Source organism: Hemitrygon akajei, chromosome 12 (assembly GCF_048418815.1).
Source record: "Hemitrygon akajei chromosome 12, sHemAka1.3, whole genome shotgun sequence".
NCBI lineage: Eukaryota > Metazoa > Chordata > Chondrichthyes > Myliobatiformes > Dasyatidae > Hemitrygon > Hemitrygon akajei.
In genome coordinates this window covers 109,486,232-109,507,814 of record NC_133135.1, presented here as the reverse complement: position 1 = coordinate 109,507,814, position 21,583 = coordinate 109,486,232, and the positions used below count along the sequence as shown (strand labels likewise).

The 21,583-nt window shown below is 49.9% G+C and overlaps 1 protein-coding gene across 1 annotated transcript in view; it reads left to right on the top strand.

Annotated features, from left to right (window-relative positions):
- map3k10 (mitogen-activated protein kinase kinase kinase 10) overlaps positions 1 to 21,036 on the top strand; it is a 127,685-nt gene extending 106,649 nt beyond the window's left edge. Inside the window, exons 8-10 of the mRNA XM_073063849.1 lie at positions 6,680 to 6,792; positions 10,332 to 11,033; positions 15,142 to 21,036. Of these exons, the coding sequence (XP_072919950.1) occupies positions 6,680 to 6,792; positions 10,332 to 11,033; positions 15,142 to 15,572 (1,246 nt within the window). The 3' untranslated portion in view covers positions 15,573 to 21,036. The remainder of the gene's footprint in view (positions 1 to 6,679; positions 6,793 to 10,331; positions 11,034 to 15,141) is intronic.
- Positions 21,037 to 21,583: the final 547 nt, after the last annotated feature.

Sequence of the window (21,583 nt, the reverse complement as noted above, 5' to 3'; positions counted from 1 at the left end):
TCTCCCTGGGTTGGGGGGGGGGGGGGGTGGGCAGCCAAAGAAATCTAGAATACAGAGTGAAATCCTATGAATTTAACTTGGGTGGGTCAGGAATGGCAACAGAGAACACAGTATTGAGAGCTGCTTCCATTTTGGAAGGTTAAGTTTGCACCAGCCATGGTGTAAATGGTGCAGACAGACTTTGAGAACTCTCCAGTCCACCATCTACAGTCACCTTGTGGTGGAGGAGACTTCTGTCACCCTGGCTCCTGTTTCAATCTGCGATGAAGGTTGGATGAGTCCCGGTGAAAGGTCTCGGCCCGAAAAGTCGACTGTTTATTCCCCTCCGTAGATGCTGCCTGACCTGCTGAGTTCCTCTGGCATTTTGTGTGTGTTACTCTGTCCATAGACACTGTCTGACCTGCCGAGTTCCTCCAGCATTTTGTGTGTGTTACTCTGTCCACAGACACTGTCTGACCTGCTGAGTTCCTCCAGCATTTTGTGTGTGTTACTCTGTCCATAGACACTGCCTGACCTGCTGAGTTCCTCCAGCATTTTGTGTGTGCTGCTCCAAATGAGCTGGGATTGAGACGGGAGAAGTTGGGGATGATGTCCTTGGGGCGACGAAGGGTTGACAGATCCTGGCCTGTTCAGCTATAGTAACTTGTGAGATTCCTTCCTGGTGCCGTTAAGGTTCAATGGCGAATGGTCAAAGATTTAATACTATTGGCAGAAGTTTTGACGGGGAAGATTTTATTTAGACTGGAGTATCTTCTGAAATCTGCTGCCCGGTGGGGAGGAACAGTTCACGGACAGTTCCAAAAAGACATTTGGGACAATCTACAGATGACTTCGCCTTAGGGCAGCAATGTAGGTCCTCCATCTCTGGGGGTGTTCAGGGCTTCCTTCATCCTGTCAGTAGCTTCCTGTCGGTTCTCACTACTCTCAGCCATGCAAATCCCGGGTGGAGACTCAGGAATACCGTCACGCTCCGATGTAGAAGGATTCTTCATTACTGTTTCTGTAACAGTTTTGTTTGACCAGTCGGGGTTGTTAGCAGACCTCTCTTAGCCTGGCCTCTACCCTGTGACCTTTTTGGCCTGAGTGACCCTAACAAGAGCCAAAGCATAAAGCCCCAACTCCAGCCAACATAACTCTCCGGGTCTCTGAGGCACACAAGCCTCCAAACCCTACGAGGTTGTGGTCCTCATGGAGCTTATAGTAGAGTGGGTAACAGAAACTGGTCCTTACAGAATTCTCAAATAACCAGCAAAAATCAGGGTGGTGGAATAAAAAAATTGCCCTAGTGTGGCCCTGTGGGCCTGATGAGTCGCTAACTAAAGGGTTGCAGGGAGCTGGAGCATCTAAACAGCGAGTGTGGCTGTCAGAGGCCTCTGCACAGGTGATCGCTGTGGAAGGAGTGATCTCTCTCGCTGAGTCGCAAGTCAGCGGGGCTCAAAATAAAAGCAGCGCTAACATCGAAACAGTGACCGTCTCCCCTCTCGCTGTGGAAGGAGTGAAATCTCTCTCTCCCTCGTCAGTGAGAGAGCGAGGGCCTGTGGGATATCGAACTGTGAGGATGAACAGCTAGTCTTCGATGGGCTGTAGACCACGGTCTCTGCTTGGCGCTTTGCTGTTGTGTGGGTGGTGGGAATGCTGATGCTTTAATGCTAGAATAGGTGGGGGAGGAGGAGGGTTGGTACTTGTGCCTGGGAGGAGAAGGTGGGGGGCTTCGGGGCTTCTAACGTTTTTCTGCCCTTCATTCTTTGGGGTTTTCTTCTGTTTGGTGGATGTCTGTGGAGAGTAGGAATTTCAGGCTGTATACTGTATACATTCTCTGATATTAAATTGAACCTTACGAAATTTATGGGGTCAGGATAGGAGGTAAACAAACAGAAATATATTTTTTTCAGCTTGCGTTTTTAAATGGATCTGCAGAGAACTTGACTTTGAGTTATCAGAATCAGGTTTAATATCACTGACGTGTGTCGTGAAAATGTGTTGTCTTGCGGCAGCCCTACATGATCACATAGAGAAAAAATTTAAAAATAAGCAAGTAAATCATTCCAGTAAGTATATATTTATATATGAATAGTTAAAAGTACTGCAAAAACAGAAATAAAAATTAGTGAGGTAGTGTCAATGGGTTCAGTGTCCTTCCAGAAATCGGATGGCAGAGGAGAAGATGCTGTTCCTGAATCAGTGAGTGTGTGTCTTCAGGCTCCTGTACCACCTTCCCAAAAAATACTTCAGACTGTAATGTAACGCGACTACAGCGTCAGCAATCAGGGTTGAATTCCCGCCGCTCTCTGTCGGGAGTTTGCACATTCTCCCCGTGATCGCACGGGTTTCATCCGGGTGCTCCAGTTTCCTGCCACGTTCCAAAGGCATACGGGTTAGGATTCGTAACGTGGGCTTTGGTATGGTGGCATCGGACGCTTGGGGACAGAGTTCATTGTTGGCGCTGTTAGGGCATATTCTGGAGTTAGAGTTTAAATCAAATACTAATTGCAACAGCGACCAGTCTTCAGGCCTGAATGAGGATTGTAGATTGAATTTAAAGTGGAGCTCAGATCGGTGGTATTCCCGGGCTCAGTTACAAACCAGGAAGCACTCTGTTGACCAGAGATGACTGCATGTGCATGAATGCAGCTCAGAGAGAGTAGTGATTAACATTCAAAGTGCCGGGGGAGCTCATTAAGATAACACTCGCTTTATTCGCCATGTGTACATCGAAACATACAGTGAAATGCGTCATTTGTCTCAACAAAACGACAGTCTGCAGATGTACTGGGAGCAGATCGCAAGTATCGCCACACTTCCAGCAGGTCAGGCAGCATCTATGGAGGTGAATTTAAACACCAGAGGTTCTCCAGATGCTGGAAGTCTTGAGCAACACACACAAAATGCCGGAGGAACTCAGCAGGTCAGACAGTGTCTATGGACAGAGTAACACACACAAAATGCTAGAGGAACTCAGCAGGTCAGACAGTGTCTATGGTCAGAGTAACACACACAAAATGCTGGAGGAACTCAGCAGGTCAGACAGTGTCCATGGTCAGAGTAACACACACAAAATGCTGGAGGAACTCAGCAGGTCAGACAGTGTCTATGGACAGAGTAACACACACAAAATGCTGGAGGAACTCAGCAGGTCAGACAGTGTCTATGGTCAGAGTAACACACACAAAATGCTGGAGGAACTCAGCAGGTCAGACAGTGTGTATGGACAGAGTAACACACACAAAATGCTGGAGGAACACAGCAGGTCAGACAGTGTCTATGGACAGAGTAACACACACAAAATGCTGGAGGAACTCAGCAGGTCAGACAGTGTCTACGGACAGAGCAACACACACAAAATGCTGGAGGAACTCAGCAGGTCAGACAGTGTCTACCGACAGAGTAACACACACAAAATGCTGGAGGAACTCAGCAGGTCAGACAGTGTCTATGGTCAGAGTAACACACACAAAATGCTGGAGGAACTCAGCAGGTCAGACAGTGTCTATGGTCAGAGTAACACACACAAAATGCTGGAGGAACTCAGCAGGTCAGACAGTGTCTATGGTCAGAGTAACACACACAAAATGCTGGAGGAACTCAGCAGGTCAGACAGTGTCTATGGTCAGAGTAACACACACAAAATGCTGGAGGAACTCAGCAGGTCAGGCAGCGTCTATGGAAATGAATAAACAGGCGATTTTTCAGGCCAATAGGAATTAGTTTATGATTGTCACATGTACTGAGATATAGTGAAAGGTTTTTGGTTGCATGCCATCCAGGCAGAATATTTCACACACAGGACTACAAGACATAGGAGCAGAATTAGGCCATTCGGCCCATTGAGTCTGTTCTACCATTCTATCATGGCTGATTTATTTTCCCTCTCAGCCCCATTCTCCTGCCTTCGTCCCTGCGTAAGTGCTGTCGAGTATCTCTCCACGAAACACAATAGCAACACTGAGGTGCTGATCTTCATCAAGCACCTTCATTACTTGCAAGGGGAAAATTCACGTCCACTCCCACCAGGGATGGCAGGAGACTTCACACACGCCGTCTACAAAGCACTATTTTTACATATAAGAATGAGGCGGGGTTACTATTTCCAGCGAGCTCAGTCCCTCCGGTCATCAACCGACAGATTTGTTGTGGTCTGCCGTCTCCGGTTGAGTTGTGTCTGCTACTTGCTCATTCTTGCACAGTGTTCAGTACGCTGGGTGCTCGCAGTCACGTATTCCTTTAGCAAACACATTCCTTATAGCTCCCTCTTACTACTTTAATCACATACACAGATTGCAACATATTTGCTCGGCACTCTGGGACCGTACAACTCCATTTTGTCACATCAAGTGGTTACAAAAAATACACAGTTCAATGCATTTTCCCCAACGTATAGAAGTGTACTTAGGAAAACAGTGCACAGAATATCGTGTTACAGTTACAGAGAGAGAGCGCAGTGCAGGCAGACCAACAAAGTTCAGGAATCACAACCATTCAGGAGACTTATAACAGCTATCCCTGAGCCTGGAGGTACGTGTCTCAAACTTTTGGATCTTCTGCCCTTCGAGAGGTAGGGAAAGGGAGAAAACGCTTGCAAATTTCTACAGATGTACCGTGGAGATTGTACCATTCTAACTGGCTGCATCACCGTCTGGTTTTGGGGTGGGGAGTGCCACTGTACAGGGTCAAAGTAAGCTGCAGAGAGTTGTAAACAGTCAGCCCCAGCACGAGCACTACCCTCCGTAGTATTCAAGACATCTTCAAGGAGTGATGCCTCAAAAAGGCAGCATCCACCCTTAAGGAGCCCCATCACCCAGGACATGCCCTCTTCTCATTGCTCCCATCAGGGAGGAGGTACAGGAGCCTGAAGACACACACTCAACAATTCAGGAACAGCTTCTTCCCCTCTACCATCCGATTTCTGAATGGACATCGAACCCAATAACACTAACTACTTTTTTAAAATTTCTATTTTTGTACTACTTATTTAACTCTTTAATATATATACTAACTGTAATTCAGTTTTTAAAAAATCTATTATCACGTATTGCAATGTAGTGCTGCTGCAAATTTTACATATGATCCAAGATGGCAGCGCGACGCAGCTTGCAGCAGGCACTCCGGAAATGATTATCTGTTATTTGTGAAGTGGGGTGCGTGCGCAATCATAATCGATTGAAAACGGACGTGGAAGCACGGAGAAACATCGGGAAATCTCCAGGAAGACCTTCTTTCGTTGCTGCTGCTGCTGTGAGGTCCGGGTCTCTGCTGGAAAGAACAGGCCCCCAGTCCTCGGGGTCGCGTTGCCGATGGCCGTTGGCGGGGCCGTCTTAATACGCTCAGCAGAGGAAGGTGCTCGGAGAAGCTGTGCTGGAGGGGATGGTCGTCGGCTCGGAGGTTCGACGGACTCAGGTCGCTTTCATTGTGTGCTGTGTCTGTGAGGCTGAGTCGGGCGGCGCCGTGTAAGTCCATAGCTGGGGTATTCCCTTCTGCCACCGGCATGGGATGGCGAGTCTATCGGGACTCTGGGGACTTGTGAAAACTGTGGTGATTCCTTTTGAACTTACAGTCCTTTAACATCTTGGACTATTTTTACTGTGCCCATAGTCTGTTTTTTTTATCAATTATGCTATTGTTTGCACTGTTGTAACTATGTGGTTTTGTGCAGGTCTTGTAGCTTTAGTTTTTGGTTTTGTTTTTGTCTGGTGGCTTTGGAGCTCCTTTCCGGGGAATGCGCTAAGACGGCAGCGTGATATTAATACGCAGCAGCCTCTCCAGACTCTGGATTGGGGATTGCCAAACGTTACGTGGATTTTCTGGTGTAGTCTGTTTTGTCATGTGCTTTTGTGATATCATTCTGGAGGAACGTTGTCTCATTTTTTAACTGCATTGCATTTGTGGTTTCTAAATGACAATAAACGGAATCTGAATCTGATATGCCGGTGATATTAAACCTGATTCTGATGTCTGGGCTGGGAGAGGTCCTTAGCTGCTTTCTCGAGGCAGAAAGAATCATTAGAAGGGAGGCCAGTTTCCGTGATGGACTGAGCTTTTGTGGACTGAAGTTTCTAGTCAGATATTCCTGCAGGGTGGGTATGGGTTCGATTTGGGGTGATCTCAGAATTGGAATCAGTTTTATTCCTGGGGCAGAGTCAGTGTAGGTTCGATTTGTGATGACGTTATCCTCAGAATTGGAATCAGTTTTGTTATCACTGACATGCGTCGTGAAATTTGTCGTTCTGTGGCAGCAGTACAGAGCAATATATTTTTTTAAATACTTTGAGTCTCATTAAGAAATACATAAAAAATAAATAAGTAATGAAAAAAAAAGAGCAGAGAAGTGACGTTATGTTTGTCCGTTCAGAAATCTGAAGGCGGAGGGGAAGGAACTGTTCCTAACACATTGAGTGTGTGTCTTCAGGCTCCTGTTCCATCTCTCTGATGGTGGAAATGAGAGGAGGGCACGTGCTGGGTGATGGGGGTCCTTACTGATGGGCGCCACCTTGAGGCTCCATCTTCGTCGGTGGGGAGGCTAGTGGGGAGGCCCATGGTGGAGCTGGCTGAATTTACAACTCTCTGCAGTTTTTTCCCATCAATCCTGCGCATTGGGGTGTTGACATTTTCAGGGTGCTTGCAGTAGTGAGTATCTCAGCGTTTGCTGATCCCCGACCGTACGTTTGCTTTTTGACGTTCGCAGGTTGAAGTCCCTGGGAGACGGCAGCAAGTTCTGGTCATCCAGTGCTCCAAGTTTGGGGAAAAGCCCGCGGCACCTTCCCATTACGATGGGATTCGCCAGTCTCACCGAGATGGGTAAGTAGTCAAACGCATATTTCAGACGTCGCGACTCGCCCCGCAGCTGGGCGCTTCGGGAACACGGGGCAAGGTTGGTGGGGTGGTGCACAAACAGGGAAATTTTTCCGGGCTTCCTGAGGGTGGGTTCCTGCTGGGAAAGACTTGGGAAGAGGTGGGGCGAGACTGATAGGGAGATCTTCCGCTCACAACCTCGGCCCCGTGCCTGGTTGAAGTTCCCTGTTTTGGGGTTGAAGGGCAGAAGGCAAGACACAAAATGGGATCACAGAAGTCGGCAGAGCCAATCATGACCACGTCATCAGAATCAGGTTTAATATCACTGACGTGAAATCTGCTGGACAGTGAAATGCATAAAATGCTATCAATTACAGTAAAAATATACAGTGTGAAAGTAGCACCAAAAAGAGCAAATTAATAAGGCAGTGTCCGTGGGCCATTCAGAAATCTGGTGGCAGTGGGCAGGAAGTTATTCCTAAAATGTTGAGTGAGTGCTGTTAAGCTCCTGTACCTCCTCCCTGATGGTAGCAATGAGAAGAGGGCATGTCCTGGGTGATGGGGGTCCTTAATGATGGGCACCGCCTGCTGAAGGCATCGCTCTTTGAAGATGTCCTGGATGCTGGGGGGGCTATTGCCCATGATTGCAACCCTCCGCAGCCTTTTTTCCGATTTGCACCTCCATACCAATCAGAAGGAACTCCACAGTACTTAAGCCATTGCTGTTTAGGGCAGCAGTGAAGGGCCCCCATCTCCGTCTGTCCATACACACATAAAGGAGGATTCTTCATTCCTGTTGTTTATTGACCAGTCAGGGTTATTCGCCCTGAGCTGAACCCCCCCCCCCCCCAAACCTGGAGGGACCGGTGGACCACTCTGAATGTGGCCTCTACCCTTTGACCTGTTTGACCTGGGTGACCCTACCAAGAGCCGAAGCATAAAGCCCTGACTCCAGCCAGCAGAGCTGTCCGGGTCACTGGGGCACGCAAGCCTCAAATCCCTATGAAATGGTTGTGATCCTCTTGGAGGACTCCACAGTGCATCTGTAGAAATTTGCTAGAGTCTTTGGTGACATGCCGAATCTCCTCAAACTCCTCATGACGTATAGCCGCTGTTGTGTCTTCTTCGTCATTGGATGGAGACACTGGGGATGTTATTGAGGGGTGACTGTATATACCCTAGAGAGAACTCCCCTCCTCCTCCTCCTCCTCCTTGCTCAAACACACCCAAATCCAGAGAGGTGATACACATCCAACTCATTGAGTTAAACAGCTCTTCAGACCATAGTGTCCATCTCGGCCATTTCCCATTGCCTCTCTCTATCGCCCACTCAGTGCCTTATTGGTGTTGTTGGAGTAGTACCACAGGGAAACACCAGCTGGTCCTTGCTGACCAAGGTCATCAATCAAGCTAGTCCCATTTGCCTGCTTTTGGCCCGTATCCCTCCAAGCCACTCCTACCCTGTAGCTACCTCAATCACTCCCTCTGGGAGCTCATTCCACAGATGGACTACACTCTGTGTGAAGACACTGCCACTCAGGTCCCTGTTAAGTCTCTCCCCTCTCACCTAAAACCTGAGCCCTCTGGTCCTTGATTCCCCCAACCCTGAGAAAAGCCTGCGGGAAGAAGTTGTTTCCCATCCTGACCGTCCTTGTCTTTATGTATCGGAGCCTCCTACCCGATGGTAGAAAGTCTAGGAGGATACTAGATGGATGAGTGGGATCCATCATAATACTAAGGGCCCTGCATATGTAGCCCTCCTGATAAATGCCCCCATGAATTGTCGGGAGACCCTCATGATCCTCTCGGCTGGTCTCACCGTCCTTTGTAGGGACTTCCGATCTGATGTTCGGCTGCTCCCAGACCAGGTGGAGATGAGCTTGTCAGGAAGCTCTCAATAGTGTCCCTGTAAAATTCAGCTAAGATCGGGGTCTCTATGCTCCTGGTGATATCATACACCTTGATAGGGCCACCTCTCTGTCACCTAAGCTCCTAGGAACAGAGTCCTAACCTGCCCAACCCGTCCCTCAAGTCCCTAGCGAAGTTCCGCCAAACTTCCGTGCACTCTTTAACGCCACAATGTCGGAGCAGCTGCTGGTCCTGTTTGGACCAGGTTAGGCAGGGTTGAGGTTTAAGTTGATACCCTGACAGACCCCCTGTGTACCAGCATGGCATTGCCACCCCTCCTGAGTCCCCGTCTCCGGGGTGGGGGGGGGGGGGGGGGACCATGAGGCATGGCAGCTGGATCGAGCCCTTCAGCCATCAACGTGCAGTAAATCTTCTCATGTCCTGAAGTCTAAGCTTGGCACAGTGACCCTCAACACAGCCTCCGTTTTGCCCAGAGGGAGCTTGGCACGGTGACCCTCAACACAGCCTCCCTTTTGCCCAGAGGGAGCTTGGCACGGTGACCCTCAACACAGCCTCCCTTTTGCCCAGAGGGAGCTTGGCACGGTGACCCTCAACACAGCCTCCCTTTTGCCCAGAGGGAGCTTGGCACGGTGACCCTCAACACAGCCTCCCTTTTGCCCAGAGGGAGCTTGGCACGGTGACCCTCAACACAGCCTCCCTTTTGCCCAGAGGGAGTGTCGGATTCTGATGCTATCAGTCCAAGGTTCTTTTGGATTTTCAAGAGGCACGAAACTTGGCACTTCACAATCGTTTTATTAAGCACTAATAGAACAAAGAAAATTGGAAACATAGAGAAGGAGAGGTTTAGTAGAGGAAGGAAAAGCAGAAGCGAAAATAGCGGGCCAACGTGTTCAACTTTTTTTATACCATAGATAAGAAACATTCCATTTAAATTTGTAGATAAAAATTAACCAATCAGACAGTCCCTCTTCAAATAATGCAATACCAGAGAACGTTCTAGAATCATACAGAATTGTAACCACAAGAGGGTACACTGAACAATTGCACATACATACGGTGGCCACTAGGAAGCATACTACACAGTTACATGCATGTGGGTTCCCTTGTTCGTTACGTGCCTCGTCTTATGGCGTGGGTGATCACGGTCTTTTCATGACCATGATTATTCTTGGCAAATTTTTCTCCAGAACTGGTTTGCCATTGGCCTTACAAAAAGGGTCACCCCAGCCATTATCAATACTCTTCAGAGGTTGTCTGCCCGGTGTCAGTGGTCACATAACCAGGACTTGTGATCTGCCCCGGCTGCTTGTACGACCATCCGCCACCTGCTCCCGGGGCTTCAGGTGACCCTGATGGGGGTAGTGGGGAGGTGCTACACTTTGCCCAAGATGACCCACAGTCTAGTGGACGGAAGGCAATGCCTTACACCTCCTCTGGTAGAGACGCATCTCCTACACCCGGTTGGTAGTTACATAAAATGCAAGCAGACAATTAATTGTTAAACTGCAAAGGAAGTAACAAAGAGCAATTGGCTCCAAAGTTCTCTGGAAGGCCCAGTCAGAGATGGGAGCACGGGCACGATCTTCATTTTGTTCAGGGTTGGGTGGGCTGCTGATTAACGAGCTGCGAGCGGCTCTTTCCTCACTCACTCGCTCTCTCCCTCCGTCTCTCCTCAGAGGGCCTGACTCCCAGCACAGGAGGATCCCACCACCCACTCCAGTCCCCAGGCCTCCAGGACAGCGAGGGGAGCACGGCAGAGGAGTGCCCGGCCCTAATGCCAGGGTTAGGGGAGAGCCCGAGCCGGGGCGCCCACCGACGGAAGAGGGATCTGGCGCTCCTGGGCTGTGCCAGCATCCTGAGCTCGGTGGGTCTAGGCCTGGACCTGCTGGAACTGGGCAGGCAGCAGTCCGCACAGGAAGAGCAGGAGGCCCGGGAGGAACGGCGCAGGCCTGAGGGCCTCTTCCAGTGGGGAGGCCGCAGCCGCTGCTCCAGCAGCCCAAACCGCCGGCCCTCGGCCTTGCCCTCTCTGGAGGTCTCCTCCTCCGTCACCCTCCTCTCCCTCTCCTCCTTCTCCGACTGTAACTCCACTCGCTCCCTGCTGCGCTCCGACAGCGAGGAGGGTGGCGGAGGGGGCCAGGAGGAGGGGCCGCAGAGTGCCGCAGCCCCCCGTGGCAACCCGCTGGTGGACCTGGTGGCCGAGAGCTTCAAAAAGGAGCCCGGGCTGTCCCTCACCCCCACCCATGTCAGCGCTGCCTCCGCCGTCAGCCATCGGCACAGGAGGATCCCGTCGGACGGCGCCATCCGCCAGCCCCCGCCGCCGGGACGGGCGCACAGGAGGACTCCGTCAGATGGCAGTTCACAGGACCTGACAGGAGCAGGTAAGCATCTGGGCCCATTTCTCCCACCACTCCTAAATCCTCCCAGCACTCCCCTCACACCCACCCTCCTTTCCTCCCCGATCTCAGCACTCCCCCCTTCTCCCATCTTCCGTCACCCTTCCCCACTCCACCATCTCCTTTCTCTCCTCCTACCATCCCTCTTCCCTCACCATCCACCCCAAGCCCTGCCCCCTCCCTTTCTCCCCAATACCCCACCCCTCCCCCTCCTTCCACCCTCCCCGCTCTACTTCCCTCTTCAAGCCCCCTTTTTCTCCCCCTTGCTTTCCTTCCAACACATCCCAACCCCTCACCTCCTCTCCAAGTCCTGCCCCATCCTCCTCTTCCTCTTCCCCCTCACTTACCCCTCCTCTCCCACCCTCTTCCTCCCCTCCCTCCTGAACCTATCGGAAATCTGATGGCAGAGGGGAAGAAGCTGTTCCTGAATCATTGAGCGTGTGTCTTCAGGCTCCTGTATGGTGGCAATGAGAAGAGGGTATGTCCTGGGTGCTTTGGGGAGGGGGGGGGGTGTTCTATAATGACAGATGCCGCCTTTTTGAGGCATCGCCTTTTGAAGGTGTATTCGATGCTGGGGAGGCCGGTGCCCACAGTGGAGATGGCAGAGTTTACAACCCTCTGCGGCTTTTCCCGATCCTGTGCAGTGACCCCTCCCCACTGCACAGTGATGACGATGATAAGTCTTGTTGTCTTTTATTCCGATCCTGCGCATTGGTGCCTCTAAACCCAAGTTCAAAGTATGCGTGTGTGTATGAAGAGTTCTTGAATGTGATCCCATACGTTGTGGGAACATTTCAATGATGTGACAAGTGAAGTTTCCTTTTTAGTTCAGGACCTGATGGTTCAGGGGTAATAACTGTTCCTGAACCTGGTGGTGTGGGACCTGAGGCTCATTGTGGTGAGTGAAGTTATCCACGCTGGTTCAGGAGCCTGATGGTTGTGGGGTAATAACTGTTCCTGAACCTGGTGGTGTGGGACCTGAGGCTCATTGTGGTGAGTGAAGTTATCCACACTGGTTCAGGAGCCTGATGGTTGTGGGGTAATAACTGTTCCTGAACCTGGTGGTGTGGGACCTGAGGCTCATTGTGGTGAGTTAAGTTATCCACACTGGTTCAAGAGCCTGATGGTTAAGGGGTAATAACTGTTCCTGAACCTGGTGGTGTGGGACCTGAGGCTCATTGTGGTGAGTGAAGTTATCCACACTGGTTCAGGAGCCTGATGGTTGTGGGGTAATAACTGTTCCTGAACCTGGTGGTGTGGGATCTGAGGCTCATTGTGGTGAGTGAAGTTATCCACGCTGGTTCAGGAGCCTGATGGTTGTGGGGTAATAACTGTTCCTGAACCTGGTGGTGTGGGACCTGAGGCTCATTGTGGTGAGTGAAGTTATCCACACTGGTTCAGGAGCCTGATGGTTGTGGGGTAATAACTGTTCCTGAACCTGGTGGTGTGGGACCTGAGGCTCATTGTGGTGAGTTAAGTTATCCACACTGGTTCAAGAGCCTGATGGTTAAGGGGTAATAACTGTTCCTGAACCTGGTGGTGTGGGACCTGAGGCTCATTGTGGTGAGTGAAGTTATCCACACTGGTTCAGGAGCCTGATGGTTGTGGGGTAATAACTGTTCCTGAACCTGGTGGTGTGGGATCTGAGGCTCATTGTGGTGAGTGAAGTTATCCACACTGGTTCAGGAGCCTGATGGTTGTGGGGTAATAACTGTTCCTGATCCTGGTGGTGTGGGACCTGAGGCTCATTGTGGTGAGTGAAGTTATCCACACTGGTTCTTGAGCCTGATGGTTGAGGGGTAATAACTGTTCCTGGTCCTGGTGATGTGAATCCGGAGGCTCCTGTACCACCTTCCTGATGGCAGCAGCGAGAAGAGAGTGTGTCCTGATGCTGGGCAGTCTGGTGCCCAAAGAAAGGAGGAAATATGCCCTTGTGGATCCTCGACTCCCGAGGACCAGGATGCTGAGTCACTGACTTTGATTTTTGGAAACTGGAGGATTTGGAAAGGTCAAGCAGGGAAGGGAATGACCCCTAAGCAGGTAGTGACAAGAGTTCAGTCCCAGCCTCCGGCGCTATCTGTGTGTGAGGTCAGCAGGTTCTACTTGCGTCCAGGTGGACTTCCCCCTGGGTGTTCTGGCTCCCTCCCACGTCCCAACGGCCTGTCACACCACCAAGTTCCCTTCTGGGTGTCCAGAGAGTCTGGGAGTTACTGGGCAGCTGTTAGAAAATGGGACGCAGTGATGTAAGTGGAATGGGGACATAGGGCTGACGGGATTGGTCAGCACTGGCCAATGGTCCCAATGGTCATCAGCTCTGGCCAGTGGTCCCAATGGTCATCAGCTCTGGCCAACAGTCCCAATGGTCATCAGCTCTGGCCAATGGTCTGTATGGTCCTCAGCTCTGGCTAATGGTTTTCGGATCTAGCCAATGGTCCCAATGGTCATCAGCTCTGGCCAATGGTCTAAATGGTCATCAGCTCTGGCCAACAGTCCCAATGGTCCTCAGCTCTGGCCAATGGTCCAAATGGTCATCAGCTCTGGCCAACAGTCCCAATGGTCCTCAGCTCTGGCCAATGGTCCAAATGGTCATCAGCTCTGGCTAATGGTCCCAATGGTCATCAGCTCTGGCCAATGGTCTGTATGGTCCTCAGCTCTGGCTAATGGTTTTCGGATCTAGCCAATGGTCCCAATGGTCATCAGCTCTGGCCAATGGTCCAAATGGTCATCAGCTCTGGCCAACAGTCCCAATGGTCATCAGCTCTGGCCAGTGGTCCAAATGGTCCTCAGCTCTGGCCAATGGTCCAAATGGTCATCAGCTCTGGCCAACAGTCCCAATGGTCCTCAGCTCTGGCCAATGGTCCAAATGGTCATCAGCTCTGGCCAATGGTCTGTATGGTCCTCAGCTCTGGCTAATGGTTTTCGGATCTAGCCAATGGTCCCAATGGTCATCAGCTCTGGCCAATGGTCATCAGCTCTGGCCAATGGTCCCAATGGTCATCAGCTCTGGCCAGTGGTCCCAATGGTCCTCAGCTCTGGCTAATGGTTTTCGGATCTAGCCAATGGTCCCAATGGTCATCAGCTCTGGCCAATGGTCCAAATGGTCATCAGCTCTGGCTAATGGTTCCAATGGTCATCAGCTCTGGCCAGTGGTCTGTATGGTCATCAGCTCTGGCCAGTGGTCCAAATGGTCCTCAGCTCTGGCCAATGGTCCAAATAGTCATCAGCTCTAGCCAATGGTCCCAATGGTCATCAGCTCTGGCCAATGGTCCAAATGGTCATCAGCTCTGGCCAACAGTCCCAATGGTCATCAGCTCTGGCTAATGGTTTTCGGATCTAGCCAATGGTCCCAATGGTCATCAGCTCTGGCCAGTGGTCCCAATGGTCATCAGCTCTGGCCAGTGGTCCCAATGGTCCTCAGCTCTGGCCAATGGTCCAAATAGTCATCAGCTCTGGCCAATGGTCCCAATGGTCATCAGCTCTGGCCAGTAGTCCCAATGGTCATCAGCTCTGGCCAGTGGTCTGTATGGTCCTCAGCTCTGGCCAGTGGTCCAAATGGTCATCAGCTCTGGCCAGTGGTCCCAATGGTCATCAGCTCTGGCCAATGGTCCAAATGGTCTTCAGCATTGACCAGATGTCCGAATGATCTTCATAGTAAAGAAATAAAAATGAGAATGGTGCTTTGAGGGGCAGAACAGGCTGGAGGGGCACAATGGTTGGCATAACACTTTACAGCAGCAACAATTGGGGTTCAACTCCCACCGCCGTCTGTAAGGAGTTTGAACGAGTCCGCGTAGGTTTCCTCTGGGTGCTCCAGTTTCCTCCCACATTCCAAAGACATATGGGTTGGGATTATTGCGTTATGGGCGTGCTGTGTTGGCTCCGGAAGCGTTGCAATACTTGCGGGTTGCCCCCAGCACGTCCTCGGACTGTGTTGGTCGTTGATGCTAACGCCACCTTTCCATGCTTTGCTGTACATGTGACAAATAAAGATAATCTTTATCGTATTTGGGGTCTGATGTCCGTCCCGATTAGTTGGCCAATGAGCTACTCTCCATCACGGTGCACTCACCTTGTCTTCTCTTTCCTTCCCAAGGCTGTCTGAAGGATCCCTCGGAGATCCCTCGACTCCCGGACCCTGCCTCCTTCCTACCCCCCATCCTGCGGCAGAAGGCCTCGGACAAGAACGCGGCGCTAGAGAGGCCAAAGACGCTGGAGTTTGCACCCAGACCCAGGCCTTCGGCGGGGAGGCCCCGGATTGACCCCTGGCGTTTCGTCTCCCTCAGCCGGACCCTCAGCTCTTCACCAGCCAGCAGCACCGAGACACCCAGCAATACCGACTCTGGCGGCAGCGCAACTGACGAGAGACACTGTGCCTCCGGCTTATCCGGCTCGGACACGGGGCGCAGCCTGCTGGACACGGACATGGAGGGGCAGACAGCGGACGGGACGGTGCCCCTCTGCCGAGCCGATCTGGCTCCCCACAAGGAGTCTATCTACAGCGTGGAGGAGGGTCATATGCGTTGAAACCACCAGGCCCCAAACACATTGCCCCGGGCAACCAGCTACTCAATTTGTGGCACCTTGGAACGTTGCTGGGATTAGTGTTTTGATTGGGCGGCTTAAGCCACTGACAGGATTTGGTATTCTGATTGGGTGCCTCAAACCACTGACAACATCTAGTGTTCTGATTGGGTGGCTCAAATCCTTGACCATAAATTGGCAGGATCCTCTGTTCTGATTGGGCAGCAGAAAGTTTTGAACCGTCCATTCTGGGTGCAAGATTGAACAGCCAGCCACCTGATTGGATAGTGCATCATCCGAGTGGTCAGGCCTCAGTGGTTGAAATGTTTAGCCTCAAAGGTGATGGAGCAGACCTGGCCACAGTAAATTTTCTCTCACCCCACAGGAGAGTATTTCAGCAGAAGATCCTTACCAGAAGCAGGTCATGTGGGTTTCCAGTTCTCCCTCCTCCTTGAATTAGGCCTCGGGCTGCTCTTGCTGATCAAACGGGGATCAAAGAAAGCAGCACAAATGCTCCCCATCCTCTTACAACATCCAGTAATGTTCAGGAGGACCTTTGGATTCCAGAGATCCCAGCAGCAGGCCTCTCTGATCCATGAAGCCAACCGTCCCTCCCATTTTCCCCTTGCAATGACCCTCCACCGTTGAGGGGTGATGCTTTCTGCCTCTGGAGCAGGATGTAAAGTTCTGCTGCCAAAGTGGCAGAGTGACGTGGCCTCCAGACAGGAATTGAAGGATTTCTACTCTGCTGTTCTGGTCTAGGTTGTTTAACCCTCCGAGCAGCGACGGGGACTGGAGACTTCGGGGTACAATTGCATCTCGGACTGGCCCACCAAAGCCAGAGGTTGAAGAACCGTGTTTGTGCCGTTGTGTCAACACCCAGGTTATGAGTTGAGGGCAGCCGTTACGTTTTGGGGAAAGGGCCAGTGGGGAAGCTCAGCTGGGTTCCAGGCTCCTGGAATGCTGTCTTTCTGACCTAATGCGCTGACGGACAAAGGGAATCTCACTGATGAGAGGAAGCTTTATTATCACTGACCGATATTGGGGAATGTTGTTTCGTGCAACAGTACAGTGCAATACGTACAATTACCAGAAACTACAATAAAGGAGATCAAAGTAAACAGAGCAAACTGGTGAGGTAGTGCACACTATAGCAAGGCACGACAGCGGCTGTGTTCCATTAGCAGTTTGAGGAGATTTGGTATGTCACCAAAGACACTCGCAAATCTCCGCAGATGTACTGTGGAGAACATTCTGACTGGCTGCATCACCTTCTGGTATGGTGGGGGCGTGCACTGCGTAGGATCGAAATAAGCTGCAGAGACTTATAAATTCAGTCAGCTCCACCGTGGGCACTAGGCTGTTGTAGTATCCAGGTCATCTTCGAGGAGCGATGCCTCAAAAAGGCAGCTTCTATCATTAAGGACCCTCTTCACCCAGGACGTGCCCAGGAAGGAGGGACAGAAGCCTGAGGGCACACAGTCAACAATTCAGTAACAGCTTCTTCCCCTCTGCCATCCAAATTCTGAATGGATGTTGAACCCTGAATACTACCTCACTACTTTTTTATTCCCATTTTTGCACTACTTATTTAATTTAACTATTTAATATATATATATATATATATATAATTAATGTAATTCAGTTTTTTTCTATTATTCGGTATTGCATTGTACTGCTGTCAGAAATATAACCAATTTTGTGACATATGCCAGTGATATTAAATCTGTTTCTGATATCTTCTTGCTCCTGTATCTCCTCATCGAAGGTAGTAATGAGAAGAGGGTATGTCACAGGTGGTGAGGATTATTAATGATGGATGCCACTCTCATCTCCAATCATATTCCTTCTTCTTCAGCCCTTTTCCTCTTCCACCTATCACCTCCCAGCTTCTTACTTCATCCCCCCCCTCCCCTACCTATCCTACTTCCCCCTCACCTGGTCTCACCTTCCAGCTTGTACTCCTTCCCCCACCTTATCCCGGCTTCTTCCCCCTTCCTTTCTAGTCCCGATGAAGGGTCCCAGCCTGAAACGCTGACCTTTTATCCCCCTCCACAGACTGGCCCTCTGAGCTCTTGCGGCATTTTGTGGGCGATTTACACGAGGATTTGTTGCAATCAGAGCAAACTGCCGAGAAAGGCGGCAGAAGCAAATTCAAGTCCCTGCATCAGATTGGATCATTTTGCAGCCCAGGAGAGCGTTCACTCCATTTGTTTCCTGTGTTGTCTCTTTGGAAGAAAGCCCTGAAAAGCAATTATTTGTGGGACAGTGCGGAAGAGAGCAGGGGGTGAGACTAGTGGCAAGGATGTAATGTTGAGGCTTTATAAAGCACTGGTGAGGCCTCACTTGGAGTACTGTGAGCAGTTTTGGACCCCTTATCTTAGAGAGGATGTGCTGAAACTGGAGGGTTCAAAGGAAGTTCACAAAAATGATTCCAGGATTGAACAGCTTGTCATATGAGGAGTGTTTGATGGCCCTGGGCCTGTATTCAATGGAATTCAGAAGAATGAGAGGTGACCTCATTGAAACCTGTTGAATGTGGAAAGGTCTCGATAGCATGGATGTGGAGAGTCTAGGACTAGAAGACACAGCCTCAGAATAGAGGGGTGCCTTAAAATGGAGATGAGGAGGAATTTCTTTAGCCAGAGGGTGGTGAATCTGTGGAATTGTCACAGGTGGCTGTGGAGGCCAGGTCATAAGCTGTACTTAAGGCAGAGGTTGATAGATTCTTGATCGGTCAGGGCATGAAGGGATATGGGGAGAAAGCAGGAGATTGGGACTGAGAGAGGGAGTGGATCAGCCATGATGGAATGGTAGGGCAGACTCGATGGGCCAAATGGCCTGTATGCACACCTTCATAAATACAGGTCAGGTTCAGTTAGCAAATCTTACTGCAGGAAAGGAGTTAATTTGCCATCTGCTGCAGCGAATGGTGAGGGACCACATTTGGACTTAAACCCAGGTCTGTATAAGCCAGAAACCATTCATTAGGTCACCGAAAGGAGTCCATTAAATAAGGAAGTGATTTAAAATAGAGAGCATTTGGACTCCCCCACCTGGTAATAATCAACATGAGGTAGATGACTTAATAGTTGTGAAAACTGTGAAGTGATTGACTTTGGAAGGCAGAGTACAGGGATTCTCAGCAGCATGGAGGAGCGGAGGGATCTCTGTTGGAACTTCATTAGTCGGAGGACTGCGTTCAAAGGCTGCTAGGTAGTGTTGCAACTCTATAAAACTCTGGTTAGACCACACTTGGAGAATCACCTACCACTTCGTACTCTTCCTCCCCTCCCCCCACCTTCTCAACATTTTTCCCAGCCCGAAATGTCGACTTTATTTATTCCCTTCCATAGACGCTGAAGTCCTCCAGCATTGTGTGTGTTGCCTTGGAGTACTGTGCTCAGTTCTGGTCCCCTCACTATAAGAAGGACATGGAAGCTTTAGAGAGGGTGCAGAGGAGATTTACTGGGATACTGCCTGGTTTAGAGAGCGTGCAGAGGAGATTTACTGGGATACTGCCTGGTTTAGAGAGCGTGCAGAGGAGATTTACTGGGATACTGTCCGGATTAGAGAGGGTGCAGAGGAGATTTACTGGGATACTGCCTGGTTTAGAGAGCGTGCAGAGGAGATTTACTGGGATACTGTCCGGATTAGAGAGCATGCAGAGGAGATTTACTGGGATACTGTCCGGATTAGAGAGGGTGCAGAGGAGATTTACTGGGATACTGCCTGGTTTAGAGAGCGTGCAGAGGAGATTTACTGGGATACTGTCCGGATTAGAGAGGGTGCAGAGGAGATTTACTGGGATACTGTCCGGATTAGAGAGGGTGCAGAGGAGATTTACTGGGATACTGTCCAGATTAGAGAGGGTGCCTCTTGAGGAGAGGTTGAGCGAGCTAGAGCTTCTCTCTTTGGAGCGAAGAAGGATGAGAGGTGACTTGATAGAGGTGTACAAGATGATAAAAGGCATAGATTGAGTGGACAGCCAGAGACTTTTTCCCAGGGTGGAAATGGCTAATATGAGGGGGCATCATTTTAATGTGTTTGGAGGGAGAGAATGGGGGGGGGGTGTTAGAAGTAGGTTTTTTATAACATGGAAAGTAGTGGATGCGTGGAACATGCTGCCAGAGGTGGTGGAAGAGGCGGGGGCATTTGGGGCATTTAAGAGACTCTTAGATGAGCACAAGGATGAAAGGAAAACGGAGGGTTATGGGGGAAGAAAAGGGCTAAAAGGTTGGCATAACATGGTGGACAAAAGGGCATGTACTGTACTCTACTGTTATTAAATCTTTGCTTTTGATTTACTGATGTCTTCCAAGCTGGAGACTGATTAGCCCCCAGTGACTTTCTCCATAATCTGGCACAGCTGCTATTCCTTGCTAAGGTTAACGGTTTACTGTACTTCGCGCTATCAAACTTTTCTCATGACGGAGTATTCTCTCGGAGTCTGACCTCTTCATTAACTCGGCGAGCGCTGCACAAAAGAATTGTGTTAATCTCCTGTAAAAGTGACAGCCCCATCCTTGGCATGGAGTATTACAGCTGGCGGTCACTCCATTAGCTACACCTGTGCGCCTGCCTGTCAATACAAACATCCAATCAGCCAATCATGTCAAAGCATAAGAGCACGCAGACATGGTCAAGAGGCTCATTTGTTGTTCAGAGCAAACATCAGAATGGGGAGAAATGTGATCTCAGTTGTTTTGACCGTGGAGTGATTGTTGGTGCCAGATGGGGAGGTTTGAGTATCTCTGAATCTGCTGATGAGCTGGGATTTTCATGCACTACAGTTTCTAGAGTTTGTACGGAGAATGGCACTAAAACCAAAAGTCACCCGGTGAGAGGCAGTTCTGTGGGAGAGATCGCCTTGCTAATGAGAGAGGTCAGAGAATAGACAGCTGGTTCAAGCTGACAGGAAGGTGACAGTCACTCCAACCACACATTAAACCAGTGGTGTGTGCAGAAGAGTAGCCCTGAATGCCTGACACACTGAACCGTGAAGTGAATGGTCTATAGCAGCAGACATACACTCAATGGCCACTCTATTAGTTACCTCCTGTACACCTTTCTATACAAGACACTTCAGAAGGAGTTTGAGAGAATTCCAATCGCTGTATAATAAAAGAAGGAAGAATATTAATATTTTTTTTCTTTCAAACTGGGTCCACTCGTGCCCAATCATTGCAATCTCAGTCAGGTACACTAATTAAATATGTAAATTATGTAAATGAAGGTAAATAATATGCAAGCACCTGCCCACGCACTGTAAGGACATACTGAGGATGCAAAAAAAAACTTCATGGGAGATGCAATATAAGCTGTCTAGGAATGGTGTTTAAATTTTTAACTCTGTGTAAATACCTGTAAATTATTATCTAAAATTTGCCAGGATCTCCTGGCTGATTTATCCTTAAATTATACTGTGAGACAAATGGTGGATCTGTGATTTGTAGAGGAAATTAAAACGATTTGTCAGTGATTGGCTCGTTGCTTTTATTTGTGTATACTTACCTCTGATCTTAATTCAACCCACGCAGTCATAGAGTACTACAGCACAGAAACAGGCCCTTCAGCCCATCTAGTCCATACCTGAGCTGCTATTGTGCCCAGTCCCATTGACCTCACACCTGGACCACGGCCCTCAATACCCTTCCCATCAATGTACCGATCCAAATCTTACTTAAATGCTGAAATTGAGCCTGATTCCGTCACTTCTGCTGGCAGTTCGTTCCATATTCTCACCAGTCTCTGTGTGGAGAAGTTTCCCTCAAATATTTCATCTTTCACACTTAACCTATGACCTCTAGTTCTCGTCTCGCCCAACCTCAGTGGAAAATCCATCTCTGAAACTTCCAATTCCTTCCTACAATGGAGGCGACCAGAACGGAACGCAATATCCCATGTCTAGTCTAACCGGAGTTTTATCGAGCTGCAACGCTACCTCGTGGCTCTTGAACTCCAACCCCAACTAATGAAGGGCAACACATTTGCTTTCTTAACAACCTTATCAA